General features: G+C 32.4%; 2 protein-coding genes and 1 long non-coding RNA gene across 5 annotated transcripts in view; 2 read left to right on the top strand and 1 right to left on the bottom strand.

Annotated features, from left to right (window-relative positions):
• Positions 1-16,870, top strand: part of LOC123663321 (serine/threonine-protein phosphatase alpha-2 isoform) — an 85,783-nt gene extending 68,913 nt beyond the window's left edge. The window contains exons 4-8 of one of the 3 annotated variants that reach the window (XM_045598010.1): positions 3,713-3,909; positions 9,391-9,538; positions 14,170-14,308; positions 14,738-14,762; positions 15,567-16,870. In XM_045598010.1, coding sequence (XP_045453966.1) covers positions 3,713-3,909; positions 9,391-9,538; positions 14,170-14,308; positions 14,738-14,747 — 494 coding nt within the window. In that variant the 3' untranslated portion in view covers positions 14,748-14,762; positions 15,567-16,870. Of the gene's footprint in view, positions 1-3,712; positions 3,910-9,390; positions 9,539-14,169; positions 14,313-14,737; positions 14,763-15,566 lie in introns of those variants that run through there. The other 2 variants (XM_045598011.1, XM_045598012.1) reach the window with 2 other exon arrangements.
• Positions 16,871-18,463: 1,593 nt separating this feature from the next.
• Positions 18,464-18,614, top strand: LOC123663245. Its single transcript, XR_006744635.1, has 2 exons — positions 18,464-18,523; positions 18,555-18,614. It is a non-coding gene; the product is annotated as an uncharacterized LOC123663245 (long non-coding RNA).
• A 2,268-nt stretch (positions 18,615-20,882) lies between these two features.
• LOC123663702 (putative odorant receptor 85e) lies at positions 20,883-25,063 on the bottom strand. Its single transcript, XM_045598369.1, has 8 exons — positions 24,598-25,063; positions 24,022-24,147; positions 23,586-23,803; positions 23,413-23,446; positions 22,764-22,942; positions 22,265-22,354; positions 21,926-22,081; positions 20,883-21,135 (listed from the first exon to the last, which is right to left on the bottom strand). The coding sequence occupies exons 1-8, from the start codon at positions 25,061-25,063 to the stop codon at positions 21,079-21,081; spliced, it is 1,326 nt and encodes a 441-aa protein (XP_045454325.1). The 3' UTR covers positions 20,883-21,078.
• Positions 25,064-25,309: the final 246 nt, after the last annotated feature.

The following is a 25,309-nucleotide window of genomic DNA, read 5'->3' as shown; positions in this document are numbered from 1 at the left end:
AAAAAAAAATAAAAAAAGTAGAAGGGATTGAGTATCCCTTTTGAAATTTTTATTATCGTTTCTAGATAGTAATAGAAAGATTTCTGCGAAGTTACAATAAAATGTAGTGTCCACGAGCAGAGATATAGACATTTGAAGAAATGGTACATAGGCATTGTCTTAGAGAAAAAAAAAATAAAAAAAAATAGAAGGAATTGAGTATCCCTTTTGAAATTTTTATCATCGTTTCTAGACAGTAAAAGAAAGGTTTCTGCGAAGTTACAACAAAATGTAGTGTCCACTAGCAGAGATATGATTACTTTAACAAATACAATATAATTGCCTCCTTAGGGAAATTCCAATTTTAAAAAAATAATCAAAGTGGTTTAATTTTATTTTTATGTTTTTTACTAATCTTTCTTAATATTATAAATGACCTTTAATTTAAATTTTTAACCTTATTTCATGCTTAGAGACAAGGATTTTTAGCTTTTATATCGTATTAACCTCCTTTTTTGGGTTTTTAAATAATAATAAAAAATAGAAGGGGTAGATTTTACCCTTTAGGTCTTTTCCATAGCGAGATAATATAACGTTACTAATTTGTGTACAGTTACAACTTAATCTGTTGCTTAGAAACAGAGATATAAAACGTGGCTTCTAGTTCCATTGTTATTTAATTTTGGCTGCTAGCTGCTAGCTGCTAGTTTCAGTTTCATAGTATTTTTTCTACGAAGTTACAACAAAATGTAGTGTCCACGAGCAGAGATATAGATATTTGAAGAAGTAGTACATAGGCATTGTCTTAGAGAAAAAAAAATTTCAAAAAATTAGAAAGGGTTGAGTATCCCTTTTGAAATTTTTATCATCGTTTCTAGACAGTAATAGAAAGGTTTCTACGAAGTTACAACAAAATGTAGTGTCCACGAGCAGAGATATAGGCATTTGAAGAAGTAGTACATAGGCATTGTCTTAGAGAAAAAAAAAATAAAAAAAATAGAAGGGATTGAGTATCCCTTTTGAAATTTTTATCATCGTTTCTAGATAGTAATAGAAAGGTTTCTGCGAAGTTACAACAAAATGTAGTGTCCACGAGCAGAGATATAGACATTTGAAGAAGTAGTATATAGGCATTGTCTTAGAGAAAAAAAAATTAAAAAAAAATAGAAGGGGTTGAGTATCCCTTTTAAAATTTTTATCATCGTTTCTAGATAGTAATATAAAGGTTTCTGCGAAGTTACAACAAAATGTAGTGTCCACGAGCAGAGATATAGACATTTGAAGAAATGGTACATAGGCATTGTCTTAGAGAAAAAAAAATTAAAAAAAATTAGAAAGGGTTGAGTATCCCTTTTGAAATTTTTATCATCGTTTCTAGACAGTAATAGAAAGGTTCCTACGAAGTTACAACAAAATGTAGTGTCCACGAGCAGAGATATAGACATTTGAAGAAGTAGTATATAGGCAATGTCTTAGAGAAAAAAAAAAAAAAAATAGAAGGGATTGAGTATCCCTTTTGAAATTTTTATCATCGTTTCTAGACAGTAACAGAAAGGTTTCTGCGAAGTTACAACAAAATGTAGTGTCCACGAGCAGAGATATAGACATTTGAAGAAATGGTACATAGGCATTGTCTTAGAGAAAAAAAAAATAAAAAAAAATAGAAGGAATTGAGTATCCTTTTTGAAATTTTTATCATCGTTTCTAGACAGTAAAAGAAAGGTTTCTGCGAAGTTACAACAAAATGTAGTGTCCACGAGCTGAGATATAGACATTTGAAGAAGTAGTACATAGGCATTGTCTTAGAGAAAAAAAAAATTAAAAAAAATTAGAAAGGGTTGAGTATCCCTTTTGAAATTTTTATCATCGTTTCTAGACAGTAATAGAAAGGTTTCTACGAAGTTACAACAAAATGTAGTGTCCACGAACAGAGATATAGGCATTTGAAGAAGTAGTACATAGGCATTGTTTTAGAGAAAAAAAAAAATAAAAAAAGTAGAAGGGATTGAGTATCCCTTTTGAAATTTTTATTATCGTTTCTAGATAGTAATAGAAAGATTTCTGCGAAGTTACAATAAAATGTAGTGTCCACGAGCAGAGATATAGACATTTGAAGAAATGGTACATAGGCATTGTCTTAGAGAAAAAAAAAATAAAAAAAAATAGAAGGAATTGAGTATCCCTTTTGAAATTTTTATCATCGTTTCTAGACAGTAAAAGAAAGGTTTCTGCGAAGTTACAACAAAATGTAGTGTCCACTAGCAGAGATATGATTACTTTAACAAATACAATATAATTGCCTCCTTAGGGAAATTCCAATTTTAAAAAAATAATCAAAGTGGTTTAATTTTATTTTTATGTTTTTTACTAATCTTTCTTAATATTATAAATGACCTTTAATTTAAATTTTTAACCTTATTTCATGCTTAGAGACAAGGATTTTTAGCTTTTATATCGTATTAACCTCCTTTTTTGGGTTTTTAAATAATAATAAAAAATAGAAGGGGTAGATTTTACCCTTTAGGTCTTTTCCATAGCGAGATAATATAACGTTACTAATTTGTGTACAGTTACAACTTAATCTGTTGCTTAGAAACAGAGATATAAAACGTGGCTTCTAGTTCCATTGTTATTTAATTTTGGCTGCTAGCTGCTAGCTGCTAGTTTCAGTTTCATAGTATTTTTTCGTTATGAGGAAACTTATGAAATCGAGCTACATTATTACGTTCGTTTTACATTCGAACATGAAGGTTAAATTGTATCTGGTACTGAAACGAAATGGATATTGTACAGCAATGTATTTATGTATATCTTATGGCAAGACGTTGCCCGTGATTTCTCTTGCGTTAAAGCTTGATAGATCAAATTTTTTTTTCGTTCTTGGTTAATACCCCACCTCTTTTACTTATGGTGTGATATGTAATACTAGCTTTAGTTTGGTAAAATTTATCAATATCAGAAGATCCTGAATTGAAGTAAACAAACTGAGTTTGTTTATCAAAGTTCATATGGTATAAGTAATAGTTTACAAAATGTGTCTCCGAATGATCGGTTCCTTGATTTATATGGTTTCGATTTACTAGGGACGGATTTTTCATATAGGTAAACTATACGAATTCCACCATTATACTGTACAAAATTAATTTTACCGTAAATACACTTGTTTATCTGAATAAAGTCGACTAGGACAAAAGGTTCCGATTACTTAGCTAGTACAATAAATAGTTTGTAAATGTTTAGACGTTAGGCGTCATGGAATATTATTAGACAACTTATGCATTAGGTTATCACTCCCTGGCGCCGGTCACTTAAACGCTTTAACGTCTGGGGTTACTCATATCGCCTTTTGCCTTGTTGTTTGTTTAATGGTTTGTTTATTTAAAACTGAGTTCTCAAGTTAGTTTATGTCTGTCACAAGTCGAGCAGATTTCTTTCGCGTCTATTTTTACCTTGTCACGATTTAATGGAAAAATTTCCTCGAAAACTGGCTAGTTTATAACATAATAAATTAACCTCGCAGCTAGAACGACGTTTCTACTCCTTAAGAAATTTCAAAATGGACATAACGTATAAAACAATACAAATATTGAACTATCAGCACATCAGCACACAAAGTTGAATAAAAACGCTAATACCATAAAAAGGAACAAACTATCCATCTATCCTAATAAATATTCTGCGTTATCCTCGTGAATTTCTTCAGTTAATCGTATGTACGGTTTTATAATTGCAGTTGACGAAAAGATCTTCTGTTGCCACGGCGGCTTATCGCCCGATCTACAGGCCATGGAACAGATCCGGCGGATCATGCGACCGACGGACGTGCCTGACCAGGGGCTGCTCTGCGACCTCCTGTGGTCCGACCCAGACAAGGACACGGCTGGCTGGGGCGAGAACGACCGCGGTGTCAGCTTCACATTCGGTACTGAGGTACGTATAAACATAACTATGTTCTCAGGTTAGGGTACTGCAGGAAATATATCTCTAATAAAAACCTAGAGCAGCTTGACTGGGTAAGAACCTCGACCTTACAGCAGTGTTGTTTTCCTGTGTTGATTAAAGCTACCAGCGCTCCTGGGAGGTTTGGGGATAGGGTCGGCAACGCGCTTGCGATGACTTTAGTGTTGCAGGCGTCTATAAGCTACGGTAATCACTTGCCATCAGGTGAGCCGTAAGCTTGTCTTAAAATTCACCCTCTAAATCTTTGTATTCCTTCCTCCGACCCGGTAACAGTTCCGTAAGGACAACAAATATCTACTTATGGAGGTACTTTAAATAACATTGTATGTAACGAATTTTACTCGATAGAATACGTCACCTAGTTGGTATATACCATTTTGCTCCACTAGATTAGATAATGTAAATAAACACAGGTGAGTCACGTTTTAAGGAAAAAAATGTGAGCCGTCACGTAACAGCTTTCAGGTGTAAAACATTTATTAAATAAACATTTATTTTATTTATATATAAAAAAAAAATAATAGTTGTAGTTTTAAAGATCTAGCATACAGACAGCGGGAAGCGACTCTTTTTTGTACTACGTAGTGATAATGTGTATTTACTTGACTATTTTTACATCGACCTACTTTGTATTACTTGTTGATTTAATTGAAGTCGGTTTTTTGTCATCTGCGAGCAAACACAATTATTAACCTACAATTAAAAAAAAATCGTATATGAATCAAGGTATTATGTACAGCTTTCTTACGTGCACACAATTATTGTACGTAAACTTCTTAGAAACAAAGAGAATATGGATCTAACAGCCATTATGGGTTCTGACATACTTATTGGGATTTTATATAAGTCAGCCATATAATAAGAGATTTAGTTATCCTTATACTCGTATATTATATACGGAGCCGAGACGTGGACACTGACGAAGGGACTGGTCCACAAGTTTAAAGTCGCTCAACGTGCAATGGAACGGGCTATGCTTGGGGTTTCTCTCAAAGATATGATTAGAAATGAGAATATCCGCGAGAGAACGAAAATAACCGACATAGCCCACAGAATTAGCAAGTTGAAGTGGCAGTGGGCTGGTCATCTGTGTCGCAGAACCGATGGCCGTTGGAGCAGACGGGTCCTGGAGTGGAGACCGCGTCTTGGCAAACGCAGTGTAGGACGTCCTTCGACCCGTTGGACCCACGATCTTCGTAAGATTGCCGGTGTAGGCCGGATAAGGATTGCGGAAAACCGGGATGTCTGGCGCGAACTTGGGGAGGCCTATGTCCAGCAGTGGACTGCAATAGGCTGAACTGTAACTGTTGATACTCGTATATTATAAGTAGAACGAAATTCATCCCATTAAAATTAATATACCTTTCGCATTAAAACAGTACAAGATAATCCGGAAGTCAACGTTATTATATTTACTAATGAAAAATATCTCACGGTTACAAACATAACTTTGCCGTTATGATTCATAGAAATCATTGTGCATTTGTGTTTTGTTTAACATCATATGTACACAAATCTAAGCAAGTGTGTGTTAAGAAATACACTACTTCGAACTGTTGTTGGTAGATAACGTATCACGCGCTTGGCAGTTAATCAATTTAACGTATCGAAAGAGGATCTCTTGTAAAGTAGGATCTCTTGATACTTTTCCTGATATTTCAAGTTTTAATAACATGATGAGTAAATGAATACCGTTTGTATTTAATATTTTCCTTAAGGCAAGAAATTTTGTCAATATGTTTGAAAAAAAATCTATACAAATAAATAAAATTGGAGTCTGTTTATAATATTAAAATAACCGCCTTTTACTAAATGCATATGGATGTTATACACGGTACATATACCAAAATAACATTTTTTACAATTTTTGTCTGTCTATATGCTAATCTCTAAAATGGCTGAACCTATTTCAACGGGACTTTCACTGGCAGATAGCTGATGTAATAAGGAGTAACTTAGGCTACATTCATTTTAGAAATTTATTTATTTTGTAACTCTGCAAATTGAACAATATTTTTTTTAAATTCCACGTGGACGAAGTCGCGGGCACAGCTAGTATATAGGGGAAAACCGGGATAGATGCCTCACTTTTTGAAATAGCCACCTAATTTTAAAAATATGATTTTTATACGAATAATTTTTATTAATGTAGCTAGCTCAATCCTTTATGTTGAATTATTACAATTTTTTTTTAACCTACCCAATGCAGATTAAGCAGAAATTAGCTTTTCGTGAACCCTTTTTTTAGGATAGATGCCTACTTATATGGATAGTTGCCCCACCATGAAAATAGTGAGTAGGATAGATGCCCTTTAAACCGTGTAAAAGAAAAACCCAAACCAAATGTTAGGTAGTTCTACTCCTAAAACATCGATTGTCTCAAAGAAACATGGGCCATAGTAATGAAAAACATTTTGTGTTTTTTATATCTTTTAATTGTTATAATTAGAATATAATTTTTATATCACACAGATTACTATACCTAATTAAATTTTTAAAGCTTTTGTTTAACTAAAATATAAATTCTTAAGTTTCAACATAATATATATATATATATATATATATATATAAATTTAATTAAATTTAACAAGCATTTATTCAACAAAAGTATAAAATCTTAATTGTTGGTCTAAAATATTCAATCAAGTGTCAACATGCACATTGCACAATCATACTTTCTCATCGAAAGCTGACTGTAGGTTTTCAATAGTCCAAGAACATACTCGAGCTCGCATTCCTTCCTTGTTTTTATATTTTCGTGGCATAGTTCTGCTAGGATCAGTAAAACATCCAAACATAAATATACGTAAATACATAAAAAATATAACAGACACAAAAAAAAATTAAACATATAAACTTACTATGTATATGGTGAATGAAGAGATAGATGAAGATTGAGATTGATATAAACCTCAAAAAATCAGGGTAACTATCCTTTGTGATTGGGATAGATGCCCACGTATTTTTTTAAATAAATTATAAACAAAATAGCATCTATTTATAACTATATGCAGACTTAATGACCCAGTATATAGACGTGATAAAAAATATAACGGAATTTATTACTATTTATAAAATTATAAAACCTTAAATACTAACCTTTAAAACTTTGACGTGTTTGTAAATTTCGCCATGGAGACAATTACACACACGAGCCAAACGCGTCCTTGCGACACGAATATCTGTGGATATCTGAGGTACGGGGTGACTTCGACTCCTATTTATGCGATTAATTTTTATTTGTGAGTTTGGGATGTTAGTTTTTAGAACATGAGGCATCTATCCCACTGCGGCATCTCTCCCGGTTTTACCATACATAAAATTTTATTCGTAGTACCTAGGTAGTATAATTGTATGAAATATAATGTTTATCTCGTTCGATTGAAATCTGTCTATACTTGATATTAGATTGTTCATTCACAATAACGTTTTTAAATGTCGTGCAACGATAGATCATCGACAGTTTGGTTATTTTTATTATACAATAAAAAGGAATTCCCTTGCCACAAAATGATGAATGAGTTAAAACTCCGAGTTAGGATAAACCCGGGGTAAATCCGGTCGCATGGCTTCCCTGTAACTTTATATTACTTGAATAAACAAATTTTGAACGCTTTGCGACTTGTTTTTAACCGACTTCAATAAATGAGGAGGTTCTCAATTCGACTTTTATTCGGATTTCGGATACTTTACAGCAACAATAGTCACGGGAATGTGTTTTTTTGATGTGTCTTACCTCAGAATTTTTTATGTGATGGTCAAATTAAAATTATCCTATTTTAATCGAATGGTGGGTCTGTCATGTGGTCACATTTAAATTTAATCGAGATCTGACAAGTACTTTTCGAGTTATATCTAATAATACGTTTTTAATTGACTATTTTTTCATCGACCTATGTCGTCTCATAACTTTAATAGTGGTTGTACCGATTTTGATGATTCTTGTTTTGTTCGAAATTTGATGCTTGTCTTTTGTCCTATTTAAATTTAATCTAGATCTGATGATTTCTTTTTGAGTAATGTTGATAACGCGTATTTACTTTACTATTTTTGCTTCTAAGTTGTATTACATGTCGATGTAATTGAAAACGGGTTTTTTTTCGTTTGCGAGCAAACATATTTATAATTGTCCATCTCTGGTTTATTTTCTAACCTGATTCATGTTTAAAATTGTAACAAACAAATGTGTGTTATCAATTGTGCTTTTATAGCTTTTTTATTCATACTAGACATACGACTGAGATTATAATGGTTAAATAAGAAAGTTGTATATACAATTAATAAGTTACGGAGCAATAATATACTTTTATTATTATTCTGGTACTTTTCTTGTAGGCTGCTTATCACTTCTTTAAATAAACATCTCAATCTGATGATATCATTCCGTCCGAGCGACGTGTACGGAAATTTATCTCAATGTGATAGGAGAAATGAGATACGAGAGATCAGTGTATTCATACTTGTTTACCGTGTTCAAGGCATTGTGATACTTTGGTCAATGTTATTCGCTTTATTAAGTGCGTTGATGATAAACATAAAATATAATCTTAGTTTTAGAGGAAATGATTACAGCAGTCGATATTTATTCGAACCGTTGTAGGACAGGTTATAAAACATTACGTTAAAAAAATGCCAATAACTTCTACCAAACAAAGAAGTTCACTATCTCGGGAACAGCTGATCGCAAAAAGTGTGTGACGTGAGTGCTTCCCGTGATTGTCTCGCTCTATACAAACCACATCCGGTCCGAAAACTGGGTTCATGGTATCAACTACTACTGTACTCTACGTGCATTTTTTTTTCTTTCCGCAGCAATATAAAGACAAAAAACACAACTTTCTTAACCAACAAAATGGTTTAGCTATATCTAAATTTTTTATCTAAATAAAAATGTACAAGTGGCGACCAATATAGCCGCCAAGGAAGACCCACGCATATTACCTGGGGATTAAATTAAGGTTTATATCTAACGTAATATGAAAATCTTAAAATAAATTTTTCCTTAACCCATAATAAATAGATTAAGAATAAAAAAAAATTCATTCGAGGTTCAAGTGTTGTTATTGGTACAGTTTAAAAATATGTTGCATATTTACAGGATCAAATTAATATTATTTTTTTTTATTAAACAATATAAAAACGTTACTAAAAATACAATGTGTTCAATAGTTCAATATAGTTTCCATTAATTATTTGATTTAACAGGAAAAGAAAGTTTTTTTTTTATCGGGTTAGGGGCCCCAACCTTCTTTGGAAGCTCTGGCCACCTACTCACTACAGGAACATAATAATGATTGAGAGCACTATTGTTTACCTGTGATCTTTTGTAAAATTGAGGTACTTCTTCAGTCGGACAGATGCTGACCACGATTTTTCCTGATGTGCCCTAACTCAATAAACCTGTTTGTAAATGTTCAACGTGTGTTACAAACTTTTTTATGTGTTAACTAGGTGGTGGGCAAGTTCCTGTCGAAACACGAGTTCGACCTGATCTGCCGCGCGCACCAGGTGGTCGAGGACGGTTATGAGTTCTTCGCGAAACGGCAGCTCGTCACACTGTTCTCCGCGCCCAACTACTGCGGCGAGTTTGACAACGCCGGTGAGTGGCTTTAACTTTAACTTTACAATTGTTTTTAGTAGTGGGTGTGAGGTGAAGCGTTCCCAACAAACATTTACGACGTTGAGTAGACGTTTTGGTGACAACTTAACGTTATTTAGTATAATCGTATAAACGACATTAGAACGTTTACTCGACGGCATTAGGGCCCATTTTATTCAACTTAAGGCGCTAAGAGTTTCGTGTAACAGTCATATAAATACCTATATAGTCGCATAGGAGTCATATACACGTTGGCGATTTGACTACATGTCATGTAAACATAGCTGTCGCGGCGTGTATTCGACTTCGTGTCGAGTAATAGCACACAATATGACGTTTATCTAACGTATTCGTTGTATTATTGTCATTTAAAGATGATACTTTTATATTGAACGAATGAAAAATTGTAACAGATTATAAACATAATACACACTAATTGAATTTGGCAGTTTTTTTGACAGCTGAGTTAAAATATTGTATTTTTTACTTTGTTGAGGTGATAAAACCATTTCATCAGTTACAAACCATTGTGCAATCAAATTTACTGATTAATGTGAGGTAACTTTGTAACAAATGTTTCATGCGCTTTTAAAATTTTAATGTTTTCGTATATTTTTATTAATAATTTATTAAGTTACTGCGTTATATGACAACTATATAACTTCCCGACGTATATACTGCGTACATATTGTAAATGTGTACGCCATGACAGTTGATTTAGGGATCAAAAATAAAATAATAAAACGCCTAGCTAACTTATTTCAAATAATTTATATTTTCAGAACAGTAGAATTTACGAGACATATAACTTAGTTAAGTCTGAATAATACTTTTTTTTTAGGTAAACCCCACAATTATGATCCATATTTATGCGGATGTTGATAAGTTTTTATCGAAGATGGACTTCATCGAAATGATATGCGCACATTTGAAATGGCCGTGGTCATTAACTCATTTTATATTTTGTTCTCGTTGTTATGGATGTGGTTTCCATATAGCCCGTGGAAATAGACCGTTACATTTTGTTTTAACAGACAAAAATGTAAATAATTTATTACGTTATGGTTTATTTTGGTGCCCCGACTGCAAGTATTTTGCTATCTATAATTATTTTCCAGAAGACGAATGCGAATATTGTAATTAGTCAATAATGTGGTAGGTGTGTAGGTGTGCTACCTAAACCTTCCACTTGTAAATTATATAATTATTTAGCAAGCAAAAAGATTACAAATTTGAATTTTATTATTTGTTATGTTGCGATTTTGTACCTGTTCTTTTTGTGACATTTTATTTTTTGTAATTTTTGATGATGTTATTAGATAATTAAGATAATATAAAAGAAAAGTAATAAAGAGAATATAAAAAATATATATAAAAGAAGGTTTGTACAATTAACGCACATTAACGGGTTTAAACGTGATTAAAACTTTTACTAAAGTCTTATTATTAGTTTTCAAGAAATATTTATAAGTTGCCTGTTGTATAGTAATTTTGTATAATCTATTGTGAGATTATTAGCTACATAAGATGTTTCAATATGGCAAACCAAATGGAGGTATTAGTTTGTTAATTTACATTTATGGATCAAAAGGCGATTTCAGTTTTTCCAAATCTAGCAATATTTCAAAGCTTCGCTTAATTTTGATTTCAAATAAGTGTTACATTTTGACTAACTTGAAATATTAATAACGTTCTTGAGGATAAATAAAAAATTAAACAATTTTTACTACCTTTTTTATTACCTATTTCTTAAATGTATGAATAAGCGGAACACAATATATATTTGAGTTGTATGAAACACTAACCAATTTACACTTTATATCAGTAATATAATATTTGGCTTCAGTTTTCGAAATTTCATCCTCATATATCATAAATATATTAAGATATGAAGATTTCCTAGGCGTTTCATAAACATCGTTCCTTAAGTTTAAAATTCGATTTCCATTTATTTGAATACATCCCTCGTTGCAGGTAGCAGAACGCAATTCAACAAGGTGGTTGTTGTTAGCCAAAAACCACTTATTTCCATTATCAGTTGAGAGGATAAAGGTTTCAAGTTGAATCACTGTCTTGAATTTATTTCCATATTTGTAACTTTTCATCGAAGGATAGTTCATTACTATCCTTCGTAGTATCGTTTCTTAAGTTTTCTACTTCAATACTTATTATATCTCTCTATTAATCTATTAGCAATTTTCTGAAGTGGCCGATTTCCATTTCTGATCATTCTCTTTATTTAACTTAATTTATTTTCAAAAGGATAAGCATTGTCTTCATTTTCGGACGCTGAATAACTGTCTTCAACTTCAGAATATGAACAATAGTCCTGAACTTCGGCAAATGAACTGCGGGGTATACTCGTAGTATTTTGGTTAAATTTGCATTTACCTGTGATACGGAACCCTTCTTATTTGCCTCAGTCACAGCTTGAGCTTGAGTTCTATTACTTTGTATGAAAATACGTGCTTGAAGCGAATGACAGATGTTTTTAACTTTTCTTTTGAATGCACCACTTCTTTTAATACTTTTCCAATTTTTTGTACGAAACAAGTAAATAAATTTTAATATGCCTTTGATTTCAAAATGGTGGAAGTTGTTTACGAGGTTATTATAACCCTTTAATATGAGTATTAATTAAATAACGGTTGTATTATCATTTTTGTAATACTTTAGGATGTATACAAGTTACACTAGTACACTTATTCGACTTATATCTAATGGTTACAAGTACTACGTGTAAACAATTACTATTCGTTTAGCAGATGTTTAAAAGGTAATTATATGACAAAATTAATAGTATTATGACGTTTAAACTACGAAAACGTTTACACGACGAAAAGTTGTATATGCAAGTTTTATAGATGTCTTCATAGACGCTATTATATGACGATTGTAAAGAAATGTCGAAATAACGTCTATACGACAATGTTATACGACAAAAAATCTATATGTCTATTTGGACACATAATGCACCATAACATGACGTAGAGTTAAAAAAAATACTGTAATATAACTTTAATAAGACTGAAAGTCATATAATTGTTTGATTATATGACAAAAATGTTTGTTGGGTTGTCCTTAGACAACATAAGCTGGAGATAATATTGTCTAGATTGTGATTCCTCGTATGTGCATTTTCGGAATGTTTGACAGTTTGGTAGTTCGAGAATTTTAATGGATTTAAGATTGTTTTTCCCTTCGTGCCTTCTCCATTCAACGTACCATAAGCCATTATTCCAAAGGAATATTTTAATTCCACAAAGTAAAAACTGTAATTGATACGTATGTCATTTTTTTAAATACTGATTTAATAAACAAAAATAAGACTATATAATTATAACAAGTAAAATTTACCTCTTTATAATAGGTCGGGGAAAGAGTCTTCGTATTTTCTAGTAAAAACTTACAATAAAATCTTTTTGGTTGTCATCATCATTTCAGCCTAATACAGTCCACTGTTGGACACAAGTCTCCACAAGTTCACTCCAAAAATGATGTGAACTCATGTGTTTTGCCCATAGTCACCACGCTGGGCAGGCGGGTTGGTGAGCGCAGGGCTGGCTTTGTCGCACCGAAGACGCTGCTCAGCGTCTTCGGCCGATGTATTTCAAAGCCAGCTTTTGGATGGTTATCCCGCCATCGGTTGGCATTTTAAGTTCCAAGGTGGTAATGGAACTGTGTTATCCCTTAGTCGCTTCTTACAACACCCACGGGATGAGAGGGGGGTGGCTATATTTTTACTATCGTAACCACACAGCAAATTTTTGGTTTTATTTTATTATATTATAGAATACAAGACAAATACGTATAATTTTTAACTCGTACGATTTATTTTGTGTTACCCACACATTAGGAAATCCTAAACAATTTTTTAATATCATATCAAAAATCGACCGTTCCAGCGGGGATCGATCGTTGACTCTCCGACTTACCGTGTCTGTGCTTTGCCAATTTACGTAAATAAACGTATAATTTTTATTGTTTTTTTTTTTTACATGTGTGATTTATGACAAAATTCGATTAAGCACATTATATTTTATACGTTAATCTTAATATATATAAATAACGCGTCGCGTTTGACCGCGATGGACTCCAAAACTACCTAACTGATTTTAATCACATTTGCACACCGTGAGCAGTTTGATCCAACTTGAAAGATAGGCTATATTTTATTTTGATATATGTAAATATTACAAGGCGGTACGAAGTTCGCTAGGTCGTCTGGTATATTATATACATACGAAAATAATTATGTAACATTAAAATACAATATCACCTACATGTCGCAATAGATATACTTGAATTGATAGCAGTTGAGTGCTTATTACTGGTGATAAATCGAGCTATATTAAACTAAAATGAACTTCAAGCATAGAAATAATTTTTTTTTACTAGCTGCTCGGACAGACTTCGTTCTGTCAAAAGTTAATAGTGAAAAATTTTAATTTTTTTTAATCTTCTTAAATTTCTTTTTAGTACTAAATGCATATATATACCAAAATAACATTTTTTACGCCCTCAGTTCAAAGAGCAAGTTATTAGAATGTTTCCATAGAAATATTTAATTATAATGAGATATACTTATAATATTTTTATTATATTAATGTTTATTTTTTCTTAATTTCCAGGTGCGTTGATGTCCGTGGACGAGACGCTGATGTGCTCGTTCCAAATACTGAAGCCGGCCGACAAGCGCAAGCTGTACTCCGGCCTCAACATGGGCCGGCCCAACACGCCGCCGCGCGCGCAGCCCAAGAACAAGAAGAAGTGAGTACACGCATACGCACAAACGTACTCATGCGTTTCACATAGTTGTAGGCTTGTAGCCTTATGTATAAAATATTCAGTTCGTCCTTTCTGATCTTTATAGTATAAAATTTATATCTTATGTAAGTCTTGTTTAAAATGTTCTGTTTTTGTATTATAATTTTCTTTTAGGTGTCCAGGTATTATTTAATTAAGTTTAGGGTTTCCCTTTCGTAGCTCTCCAATAATATTTTGCACGTTAAATTTAAATGATAAATGGAAATCGTTAAGATCTCGTTTTTCGAATTTAGGAACAAGATTATTTACTGTTTTAACCCTAGCACACATGTATGTTATATAATCTCAAATTATGTACATTAACCATAAGTTACATTACAAAAAAGTTAAGAAATATTTCATTTTATTAATAAATATTTTTCTTTTATTCAGAGATATATGAGACCAGCCAATTGAGGTATAGAACACTTTGGTGTGCTATAACAATTACTAATATTGCTACAAATTAACGATAAAAAAACCTGGCGTTTAAACAAATTAAAACTTAATTTTCTCACATTTTATTCAATTTTTTTATCGTAATTATGTATATCCCACTTAATTTACAAGGTTTTTTTGACGTGACAACGTCTAATAAATCGATTAACGCCGGCTGCATGCACGAAAAAGGATGACTCCTTGTCCCGTTTCGCTCATTGTTGCGTTACGCTTATTGTCCTGTTACGTTCATTTTACGCTTGCGCCGCATCTATTTTTATTTTATTTAATTTTTTTATTATGGCCTATGCGTCCGAGCAGATGTTTTGTTATGACGTTGTCACGTTAAACTATCGTCTATAAACCAACTTTACAGACAACGAATTTTTTTTACAACTATCTGTTTTGACGTAATACAGGTAAAATATCACATTGTGTGTTGAATCAAAAACATCCTACTTTATTTACTTATGACCATTTTTAAATGCTAAAATTATTTTTAAAATGGGATATTTACCATGTTTTTATTTTCATTTTGCGGAGCTCGATATTTCGACATTATCTACGAATGCTCTGTTCATGAGACTCAGACTCTCGCAAAATACATGGTAAATATCCCGCTTATTAATAATTTTAGTAATAAAAATAACCATGTTAGTTTAAAATCTTTCAATTTCAATTGGTTATCTTATATTTGATTTTAAATGATGTGAAACAATCTCTACTTTTAACTTTTTGTATTTGAGTTCCATCTTGAAATTTTAATATGTGTGTCCATCCGCAGTTGAAACCCCAGGCCGCCATCGCATCGAAGTCGACGACTTGCATGGATTCCCACGCTAATTGTTTTCTCTTTTATCATTCAAGACACCCGTTCCAAATGTTGCAATAACAAGCAAGCTACATTAATACATTTCTTCCACTAAACACGCTTTGTACTGTTGGTTTTACCACAACAAACACATATTTATTTTAAATTAAATTAAGATTAAATGAAATCACATGAGTTCACTACGAATAATTTTTTTTAATTGTCGCTCGCTTCAACAATTGCTGGACAATTGTGTTCAGTGTAGACATATGGGCTTGGCTTTCGAGATCTATGCCTAAAATTACTAAATTGAGAAAAAAATAGCCGCCTGTCAAATGCATGCAAGCGGCCTTGTGTGTGAAAAGTACATCTTTAAATATCGAAGTCCGTAGCTTCAATAGCGTTAAGCTATATAATATAAGCCAGTGTTGCATGTAAGAAAAATATTATATCAATGGCTCAGGGGAGTCCAAGTAGGAGCGCGTAAGGTGTGAATGTTAGTATGTATCTCTTGTATGTTCGTTCGTATGTCTGCTCTTACGCTTGTGTCGTACTCAATATCCATTATAACTATAAGGCGTTGTGCGATTTCAATGGTACATTAAAAAAAAATTCAGCGACTGTTTCACTGCCGATACGAAACGGATAAATCCCATAAAATACGTTTGTAACATTGAAACCGAACAAATTTTATGACTTTGAGTATATTTAATATTGGAATAAACATTTATAAATACTTAAGTAGTAAGCGTAACATTGTGAACAGCCTAGGTCTGAAAAACGACTAAATTTTCAAGTGTTCAATCGTCCTCTAGTGCTTGGACGCTTGTTAGATCATGATGTAGTGTGCTTTGGGCGTACTTTGTCTACGCGATCCCGCGCTATTTTATTTTAATTCAATTTTATTTTAATGAAATCCCTCCTACACGGACCAGTATCGACTGCAACTTTTTTATTGTGACAATTGTGTTGTGCAATGGACTTAATGCATGGATGTTTAATAAATAAAAATCTTAATTGTGTTTTAATAAAATAATTTTAATTCCAGTAGCAATATATGAATGTTAATGTGTATTTTAAAGTTTTTTTTTTTCTGAATGAAAATAGCAGTGATGGTCCGAATGCACCTTAAAATACATTCGAGCGCGGGTAGCGCTAAATTGAATCATTATTTATTTTCGCTATGAATCAGACTGAGCCGACTTAAATCAATGATTTATTGATGTATGAACAAGAGAATTGTATATTAATTTCATAAATAAAATACTTTCTGAAAAGCTTGATGTTTTTAATTTCTTTCTAATTTAAGAGGAAAGGATACCAACCTGCAGGCCTAGCATGCGCGCGACGACAAAATTTTGTCTACCCCTTTTCTCGTATTATCTCTATGTCTACAGTAGCTAACATGCTTGCACGCGATACTCTTCTCGTTACGTCACACAGAGGGTGATTTGACCCAAAAAGCTGGTCAAAATTCAAAAATTCAAAATTTATAAATATTAGAAAATTTTGCTACATAGTCATAGATAAGGACATAATGAATGATATAGCGTAAACTTTCATTCACTCTTGCTTCGTTAAACATATCAATCAATCGTCATTTTACCGTCTCGTTTAGATCGTCTTTGTTCTATACGGTTTGCTGCGAAAAACAATTGAAATTTATATTTTATTTGAAACAAGATTAAGTGAAACTGAACTTTTTTATACAATGGACCTTTATGCACCAGGTATGTGTAATTAATGTTTATTAGTAACTTGGTATTATATTGCTTAGTATCTTTAGAAACAAGTTTTTTTCTAACTACCTTCAACATATTATTTATTTTATTCAAAGATTAAATACTTAAGTTTTTTAAATATGTTTCCCGAATGGTCCCAGCTTGTATTTTTTTTCTACTATTAACCTAATGAGTTGTGAAGAGAATTACATAAAATTTAGGTGCCACCAAGTGCCACTTTTGGAATGATATTTTTTTAATTAAATTGACTCTTTTACAAAGCAAAGTTTTATTTGCGTTCAGATATTTATTTACCGTATTTTATGGTTGTAGGTTCTTCTGGGTTAACTGTTTTATCAAGACACAGTATATATGTTACGCTCAAAGATCGAAAACGCTCATTGAGCGGAAAAATAGCTCACAACGCGATGTGGTCACAGTAAAACATCCACATAGCGAAATTCGTGTTATGGCTCTAATGAAAACGCGCACGACGCGTTGTGGCAATCAAAGAAATATCAAATAGCGAAATTCGTGTCGTGGCTTACATGCTATTCGATCTCAACGCGTTGTGGCAATGAAGAAAAGCCATGACGCGTTCTGAGCATTCATTGTGTTAACCATATCACGACGGATAGGTTGTAACTTTTCGGTGTCGGCTCGGGTGCAAAGACGCATTGAAACCTCAGTTTTATTCATTTCTTTTCTGTTTATGAGAGTGAATTTTAATGTCAGCGCTAATTATGACGAATAAAAAAGAATTGTTTTACGATAAATTACGTGAGTTTGTGGAAACAAGCACTGATCGCAGTTTTATTATGACTACAGAAAAAGTAGAGAGCAAATGTAACTTGTAAGCTCTGTTTCAGAAAGAATAGCATAAACGTTGAAAGAGAATGTGCTAAATTAGGTCTACAGGAACAGGCAAACAAAATGGTTTATTTGTCTAATTTGAAATTTCCCTGTGTTGAAATTGGTACTAACGTTTTAGTTAGAGTTCCTGAAGTTGATAGAGGACGTGCAGCACCCAGGAATGTTATGTGTGTTGTTATGAGCATTAATCCATCAGGTCTCTACCAGTTAGGAAACAAGGAAGGTACACTCGATAGACTTTATTAACGTAATGAATTTACACTTTCTGAAACCAACTTTATTAACATTTGTGATCAACTCATCGTGCCCTCAACTTCATCGTTAACACTTCGCTCGGTATCTATGTTATCGTCTGGAAGTAAGCAAGGGTTTATAATGTGCCACTGCAAAAGATACTGTATTGATAAAAAGTGCAAGTGTCGCTCCAGGAATATAAAATGCAACTCAAAATGCCACAGTAATAGTTCATGTAAAAATAAATAGCAATCAAATACTTATTTTTTACAATTATAGTTATTTCTAATATAGGTACATTGTTGTTGTTTATTGGTGATCAATAAACATTTGTGTTAAATATTTTTATTTCTTGAAAGAATTTTAATTGTCATGAAAAAATTAAAACCCTTATCATTTTATGTGAATTATGAGTAATTTACAAATGATATGAATATTGTGTGTTCAGTGATTTATTACTTAATACATTGATTTTTTTAAATATAAAGTAATCTCAATAAATAATAAATATCGTTTCATTTTAATTTATATAATTATATACTTTATATATTTGATAATGAGAAACACGTTCTGCCGTGATTTTATAAAATGAAAAATATTTCTTAAGGACATCTACCAAAACGTTTCCAGCCTAGGCCTAGTAGGATCTATATCGGAAAGTAGTGTGCGTTGTAATCAAATAGTATTCCATACGCGTCATGGCTTTTCTTCATTGCCACAACGCGTTGAGATCGAATAGCATGTAAGCCACGACACGAATTTCGCTATTTGGTCTTTCTTTGATTGCCACAACGCGTCGTGCGCGTTTTCATTAGAGCCATAACACGAATTTTGCTATGTGGATGTTTTACTGTGACCACATCTCGTTGTGAGCTATTTTTCCGCTCAATGAGCGTTTTCGATCTTTGAGCGTAACATATATATGATGACTAAGAATATAAATGAGAAGAGTTTTAGCGAAAAAATAGACAAGGTACAAGAAATAATAATAAATAAATTCAGTTTAAATAGCAAGGAAAGAAAAAAATTTATCATTAAATTTTCAAAGCTAAAGTCTGAAATGAAGTCACGGTGGATAGCTGCAAAAAGAACAGAAGATAAATTTTTGAAAATGAATCGAGATTGGCTGCAAGGGACAATAAACGTCGCGACGTTTGCTGCGCTCCGATAAGTCTTCAAAGTCTTTAGAGGGACGACCAACACTTGATATTTTTTTTCTCGTCATTGATATTGTCCCCTTCTAATTAATTAAGGATTGTGTAAGAATTTGAAATAGCCTTAAAGTGGTCGTAGTAGAGCTAAGGGAAGACTGTTTTCAGCCCACTATGTGAACAGTCTAATAATTCTAACCCACAAAAGTCGAACAGTATCTAAATAAATGTGGTCAGAGGTCCTAAATTAAAGTTTTATTACCTAAGTATCGTAGGATCAATTTATAAATATGATCAATTTTACCGCGGGCAAATCTACGGGCAACAGCTTGTATCATATATTCATCAGATGATAATGTTAAGTGATTGACTTGCACATTAAGTCTATGTACATACATCACGGTAAGTACCTAAAAATTTGCTTTAGAGGAAATAGGGTTTCTGGTAGACTAGGTGAAAAAAAGTTATGTCCAATTACTATTCTCTTGTAATTTTACAATTTTGCATAATATGTATAAAAATAAATGTTTGTCTGTATGTCATTTATAGAATCGTAAAATATGCATTTGATAATGTCATGATTTTCAGCAAAATGTTGTGCATGAGCATGAGCTTACAAAGGTTTCTGAGTTGGTACGACAAAAATAAAAATAAATAAAACTCAACATAGTTGAGATAAACAAGACAATAATTGTTTCTATTGTTGTGTCGGTCAATGTTTTATTAACGATAAGTTTTGATCAGCATCTTAAGAAACTCTCGCTTGACTGTTGAATGAATTGAGCCGTATTGTGAGAAGGTTCCTCAGCCTGGAATCAGCAGCCTAGCATAACCTGCCACCGGAGGAGCGCTATTTTTGTGTTTTTAAATATTTTTTTTCATTTTTTACAAAGATATTTAAAAATGTAATATACTATAAGGTAAATATATTGAAAAAAAAAGAAAGTTATTACAGTAATTCTTGTATCGCATTGTGATCGCAGACTTATTAAGTACATTGTATATAAAATTCTCGTGTCGCAATGTTAGTTAAAATAGTGGAGTATGACACGGCTTGCACAAAACGGCTGGACCGATTTTTATAAAATTTTGTATGGATATCGATCTGAGAAGCGGCCAACATCTATTTTTCATATCCCTAAATTATAAAGGGGGGGGGGGATAAAGAGAGTTAAAAACGTATATGAAAAAACAACGTTTGCGGAGTCACCTAATAATTATATATGCATTAATGATATTTTCATGCATTCTTTCTATTTTAAACTTTATAAGTATCTTATTCGAAACACTCAACTTAAAACAAAACTTTATTTTTGCTATCAAATGAAACTCTTTATTTCAGAAACGTAGGTATAAGTAAATAAACATTTTAATAAAGGAAAAAAACGGTAAGTTGAAATTTTTCGTAATTGTGGCATATTTTCTGTAGATATTATTTATTAAGTGCAGCTATTTAGACGACGAGTGAAGCGAAGAATATTCGTGATTTGAAATTTTTTGACTTTACTATTTCTCATTGACGTTTACGAGTAATGTGTAGTAGGAGAATGATGTTTTCATTATCTGTAACAAAAAATATCATCTTCACTTTTCTTACTTAATATAATCTATTTGCTTATTTCGTCTATAGCTTAACAACGCTCCTTGAATGCCTTAATTTAATTTAATAAGAACGCGTTTGAAGAGTTTGCCAACCTTAAATGGCCAATCTAGACACGGCGATATAATATCAAAAAAAAAACTAGCCGTAATGCAATCAAATCAAATGCACACCATCCCAGTAAAATCTGTAAAAAGCAAGGTACACCCAATGGTAGAAACCACACGGTACACCTTACCTCCGTCGACATATACCATAATATTGCATTTTCTATGTCATGTCTTATACCTAAAGGCTGTTTGGTTTTTCTGGGCTTTCTTTGTTTGTTATTATTTTTCTTTTTTAACCGACTTCAAAAAAGGAGGAGGTTACTCAATTCGACCGTATATATAACTACTTCGGAGACAACTTCGTCGTTTATGAACCGATTTTGATTATTCTTTTTTTGTTGCAAAAGAGATATCTTAAGTGTGGTACCATGATAAGAAAACCAGAATCTGATGATGGGGTCCCAGAGAAATCGAGGGAAGCCCTAGAAAATCCACATAACTTTTTACTGGGTGTACCGATTTTGATGATTTTTAATTTAATCGAAAGCCGATGTTTATTATGTTACATTTAAATTTCATCGAGATCTGATCACAAATTTTGGAGTAATCTTTGATAATACGTATTTACTTGACTATTTTTTCGTCCACCTTACGTTTTTTTTCGTTTGGCAGCAAACACATATATACCGTTATAAATACAAACCATAACAAAAGTGTGTAGATTCATGGGCAAAAATCTCCCTGCTCGTACGACCATTGGTTTCAGATTGGCCAGCAATACGTTTATAAGGAGGCGACGTGGCTTTACTCCCATCGTGGGCCACGCGCTTTGGTAAGCTGCTGTTGAAACACGATCAGCCTGGACATAGTTAACAAGAGTGTTAGTTTATGTAAGGTTTATTAGGAGAGTTAAAAAAAGAGTCATTCTGGTTATAACACCTCATTGACACGGTTGAATTATCAATTCTAAAGCTAGATTCAAATAATATAAACTCTATACAATTAAATACGATTATCTATTTAGATATTAAGATTGTCATACCTGTAAAATGATTTGATTGCCAAAATAACAGTAAACGTATATGTCTAAGGCGACAGCTCCCAAGTATTCAACGGTGATCATGTCGAATTTCTGAATTTGATAAATAAAAATACATACATTTTGTTCGAAATGATTCAGGTTTTACAATTAACAATATGTTAAAATTCAATTTAGGTTTGCATTTACCAAAGCGTACAAATAGCTATTGCTCTTATTAATTGTAAGTCAGTCAGTCAGCTATATCACAATAATTTATCTTTTAAACAGTAATACTTACTTAGATACTCGCAGTTTTCACAAAATGAATTCTGCTATACACACACGAACAACAGCAAAAAAAGATATTAAAATGAATAGGGAAATGTATAAAAACTATAGGTAATTATTCACGCAATTGATTGTTTAAACAAAAAAAAAATTGAAATAAAAATGTTTCAGAATTAAGGTGTAGGGAATATTACACGACTGGAAAAGAAAAAATATTATTAAACTAACTCACCAAAGTAGCGGCGTACAATAGTAAACACAAGTACATCGTAACTTGTACAACCCGTAGCACAAGTACTGGCGATACGAACTTTTCGAAGCGATCCTTGTACACGTTGATCACTTGACAGACTTGTGCGCACTCCCTCAGGGCATCGCTAGTTGCGTTATCATACTCAGAACTGTATATATCTAAGATTTTTAGGAATAGGAAGTTTATTACGAATAATAGACTGTGCTGAACTAAAATATGTCTGCAATGTTTTACTGTTGAACAATGGCATCTAATAAAAATATTAAGGAGCTTTAATGTACTTATACATTGTGACCTCAGGGATGTAGCTACATGTCTGTGAATTTCATCTCAAATAGGTATGTAAATTGTATTAAAATAAATTCATTATTTTGCCTTTATAATTTCGCAAATATAGCAAATGTATCGTCCGGAATAATTCTTTAATAGAGTCAAGACACTTCAAAATTCAGCAAAACCAAAATATAAAAAGCTACCGTTCGGTTCGGTCAGCTTTACAGATTGTAGTTCAATCTTTTCTACTAGAAAACCTCTTCCTGGCATATGAATCTTCACGCGGTCAACAGTTCTATTGAACTTTTAATAAAAAAGCTTAAAAATTATTATTAAATTTAATAATTATTCTTACCAAATTCTGTTTTAACTCCAAGAAAATTCATATTCTGTACCTAAGTGTAAAACAAATAGTAAAATATTACATTTAATTCATTTCGTAAAGTATTAATACAGAGTCGTTAACTATGAAATTTGTATTTGAACATCGCCAAATTTCTTAGAACTATGGCAACAACTTTTATTTACCACTTTCTCATCGTAATGATACTGGGAGTCGATGATCTCTGCCGTGTTATATATGTAGTTATGTTTTTCGTCATCTGCAATATCACTGTATAGTATCGAAAGAGCGCTGTGCTTTACGCCGGCTTTTAAAAGGGCGGTGTAACGCACGTTGCGTAGACAGCAACATAGCAAGTCCAACTGGCCGCACAATAAGATGGAATTACAAGCGAAGAAAACACCTATAACATTTTTATTCAATACAATAAAAAATTATGTTGTAACTGATCTCTACGAAATCCATTCAGTTTGTTTTGTGCGTGACGTTTTATGAAATAAAAAATAATTTATTGAAGTAAAACTGTCTTATTATATTTGTTATGCGTAAAAAAATTGAAAATAATATAATAACATTGTATGTTTGTATGGGTAAAAACAAAAATAAAATAACAAGTCTCACTGAACTGTCCTAAAGCGAGCGCCACAAACGCTTGTGCCAAGCATTGGCGGAAGAATATCACCACTATGAATGGTGTGTAGGAAACGTCCGCGTATATCCAAGGTTGTAATGGCTGTTTTGTCCACACTAGAAGAAATTTGTACGTTACGTGATTACTTATTATATTTATGTCGTTAAAGGCTAAAACTGTAAGCAGGAATACAATAATTTATATAAATACCTCTATACTAACTGTACAGTACTAATTGCAGTACTATATAGTACTGCTAGCAAGAATTTGAGAGAAACGAATTAGCTTGTTGGAAGCTGCACAAATCCTAAGTAGATACCTACATACTTGATTGACAAAAAATGCGTGCTGGCAATATTTTGCTTTTATTATCTTTTTATTACTCAGGACTCTAATATTTATACAGGGAATTAGCTTAATAACAAATAAAATAAGTTATTCCGTAAATAAATATCACTTAGCGCTCCTATTAGCTATTATAAGGCTGCCATGACCCCTTACAAAGAAGTAATACTTTCTTTATAGTTTGAGAGAAAATACTGACAAAGTATAATTTATTTACTCACGATGGGCAGCGACTGGTATGATCACATACATGGTAACACTAAAAATCGTGCAAGCGGTATAGAAAAAGGCAAAATTCTTCGCAGTTTTGTAACTATTCACCATAGTCATATTTGTCAACCCTCTAGCGGAACGCCATTTGAAATTAACATTGATATACTTGACCAACTCATACAACAATTCTTTATGTGTTGCAAAATAAGACACGATAAGCACAGAGGCTATCAAAGGCAGACCATCTGCCATTTGTTCTAGACTAGACATTATGTCACTCCATTCAGTGTATAGGTTGACGATTAATGATGCCAATACGTTGATCAGAACGAACAAAACGATGCCCAAATAGATATAATTAAAGAAAATCTGGTTTTCTGTATGCGGTTTCTCATACCAGTCCCAACATCCAACAATTTTTAATGGTGTCTCCAAGAAATGTGTATAGTTTTTAACTTTTTTGGAGCTAATCATGCCTTTCGATTGTTTAAATTTGGAATTGAATTTTTTCATGTTTCAAGAATGATTTTGATTCTTCTATATACTTGTTTTGTTGGAGTAAAATAAATACCACTTTATTGTATCTACTCTTTCCAATTTTACCAGAATTTGATCAAACAATACGTGCTATGGCCTTTATATATTCACTGCTTATCAAGTTTATTAAATCGGATATATTATAAAAGACCGTTTAGACTGTTCAATGTAACATATATTAGA

Source organism: Melitaea cinxia, chromosome 20, assembly GCF_905220565.1.
Source record: "Melitaea cinxia chromosome 20, ilMelCinx1.1, whole genome shotgun sequence".
In the NCBI taxonomy this organism is placed as follows: Eukaryota; Metazoa; Arthropoda; class Insecta; order Lepidoptera; family Nymphalidae; genus Melitaea; species Melitaea cinxia.
Note: the sequence above shows the minus strand (reverse complement) of the source record. Positions and strands in the feature narration are given on the sequence as shown.

What these genes read in the sequence shown, in the direction of transcription:
- LOC123663702 (XM_045598369.1), bottom strand. Translation starts at nt 25,063, where the DNA reads ATGATTAGCTCCAAAAAAGTTAAAAACTATACACATTTCTTGGAGACA. An exon ending in ATCATTACGATGAGAAAGTG is followed by an intron (nt 23,447 to 23,585) that starts GTAAATAAAAGT and finishes ACTTAGGTACAG; the next exon opens with AATATGAATTTTCTTGGAGT. An exon ending in TATTGTACGCCGCTACTTTG is followed by an intron (nt 22,355 to 22,763) that starts GTGAGTTAGTTT and finishes TATCAAATTCAG; the next exon opens with AAATTCGACATGATCACCGT.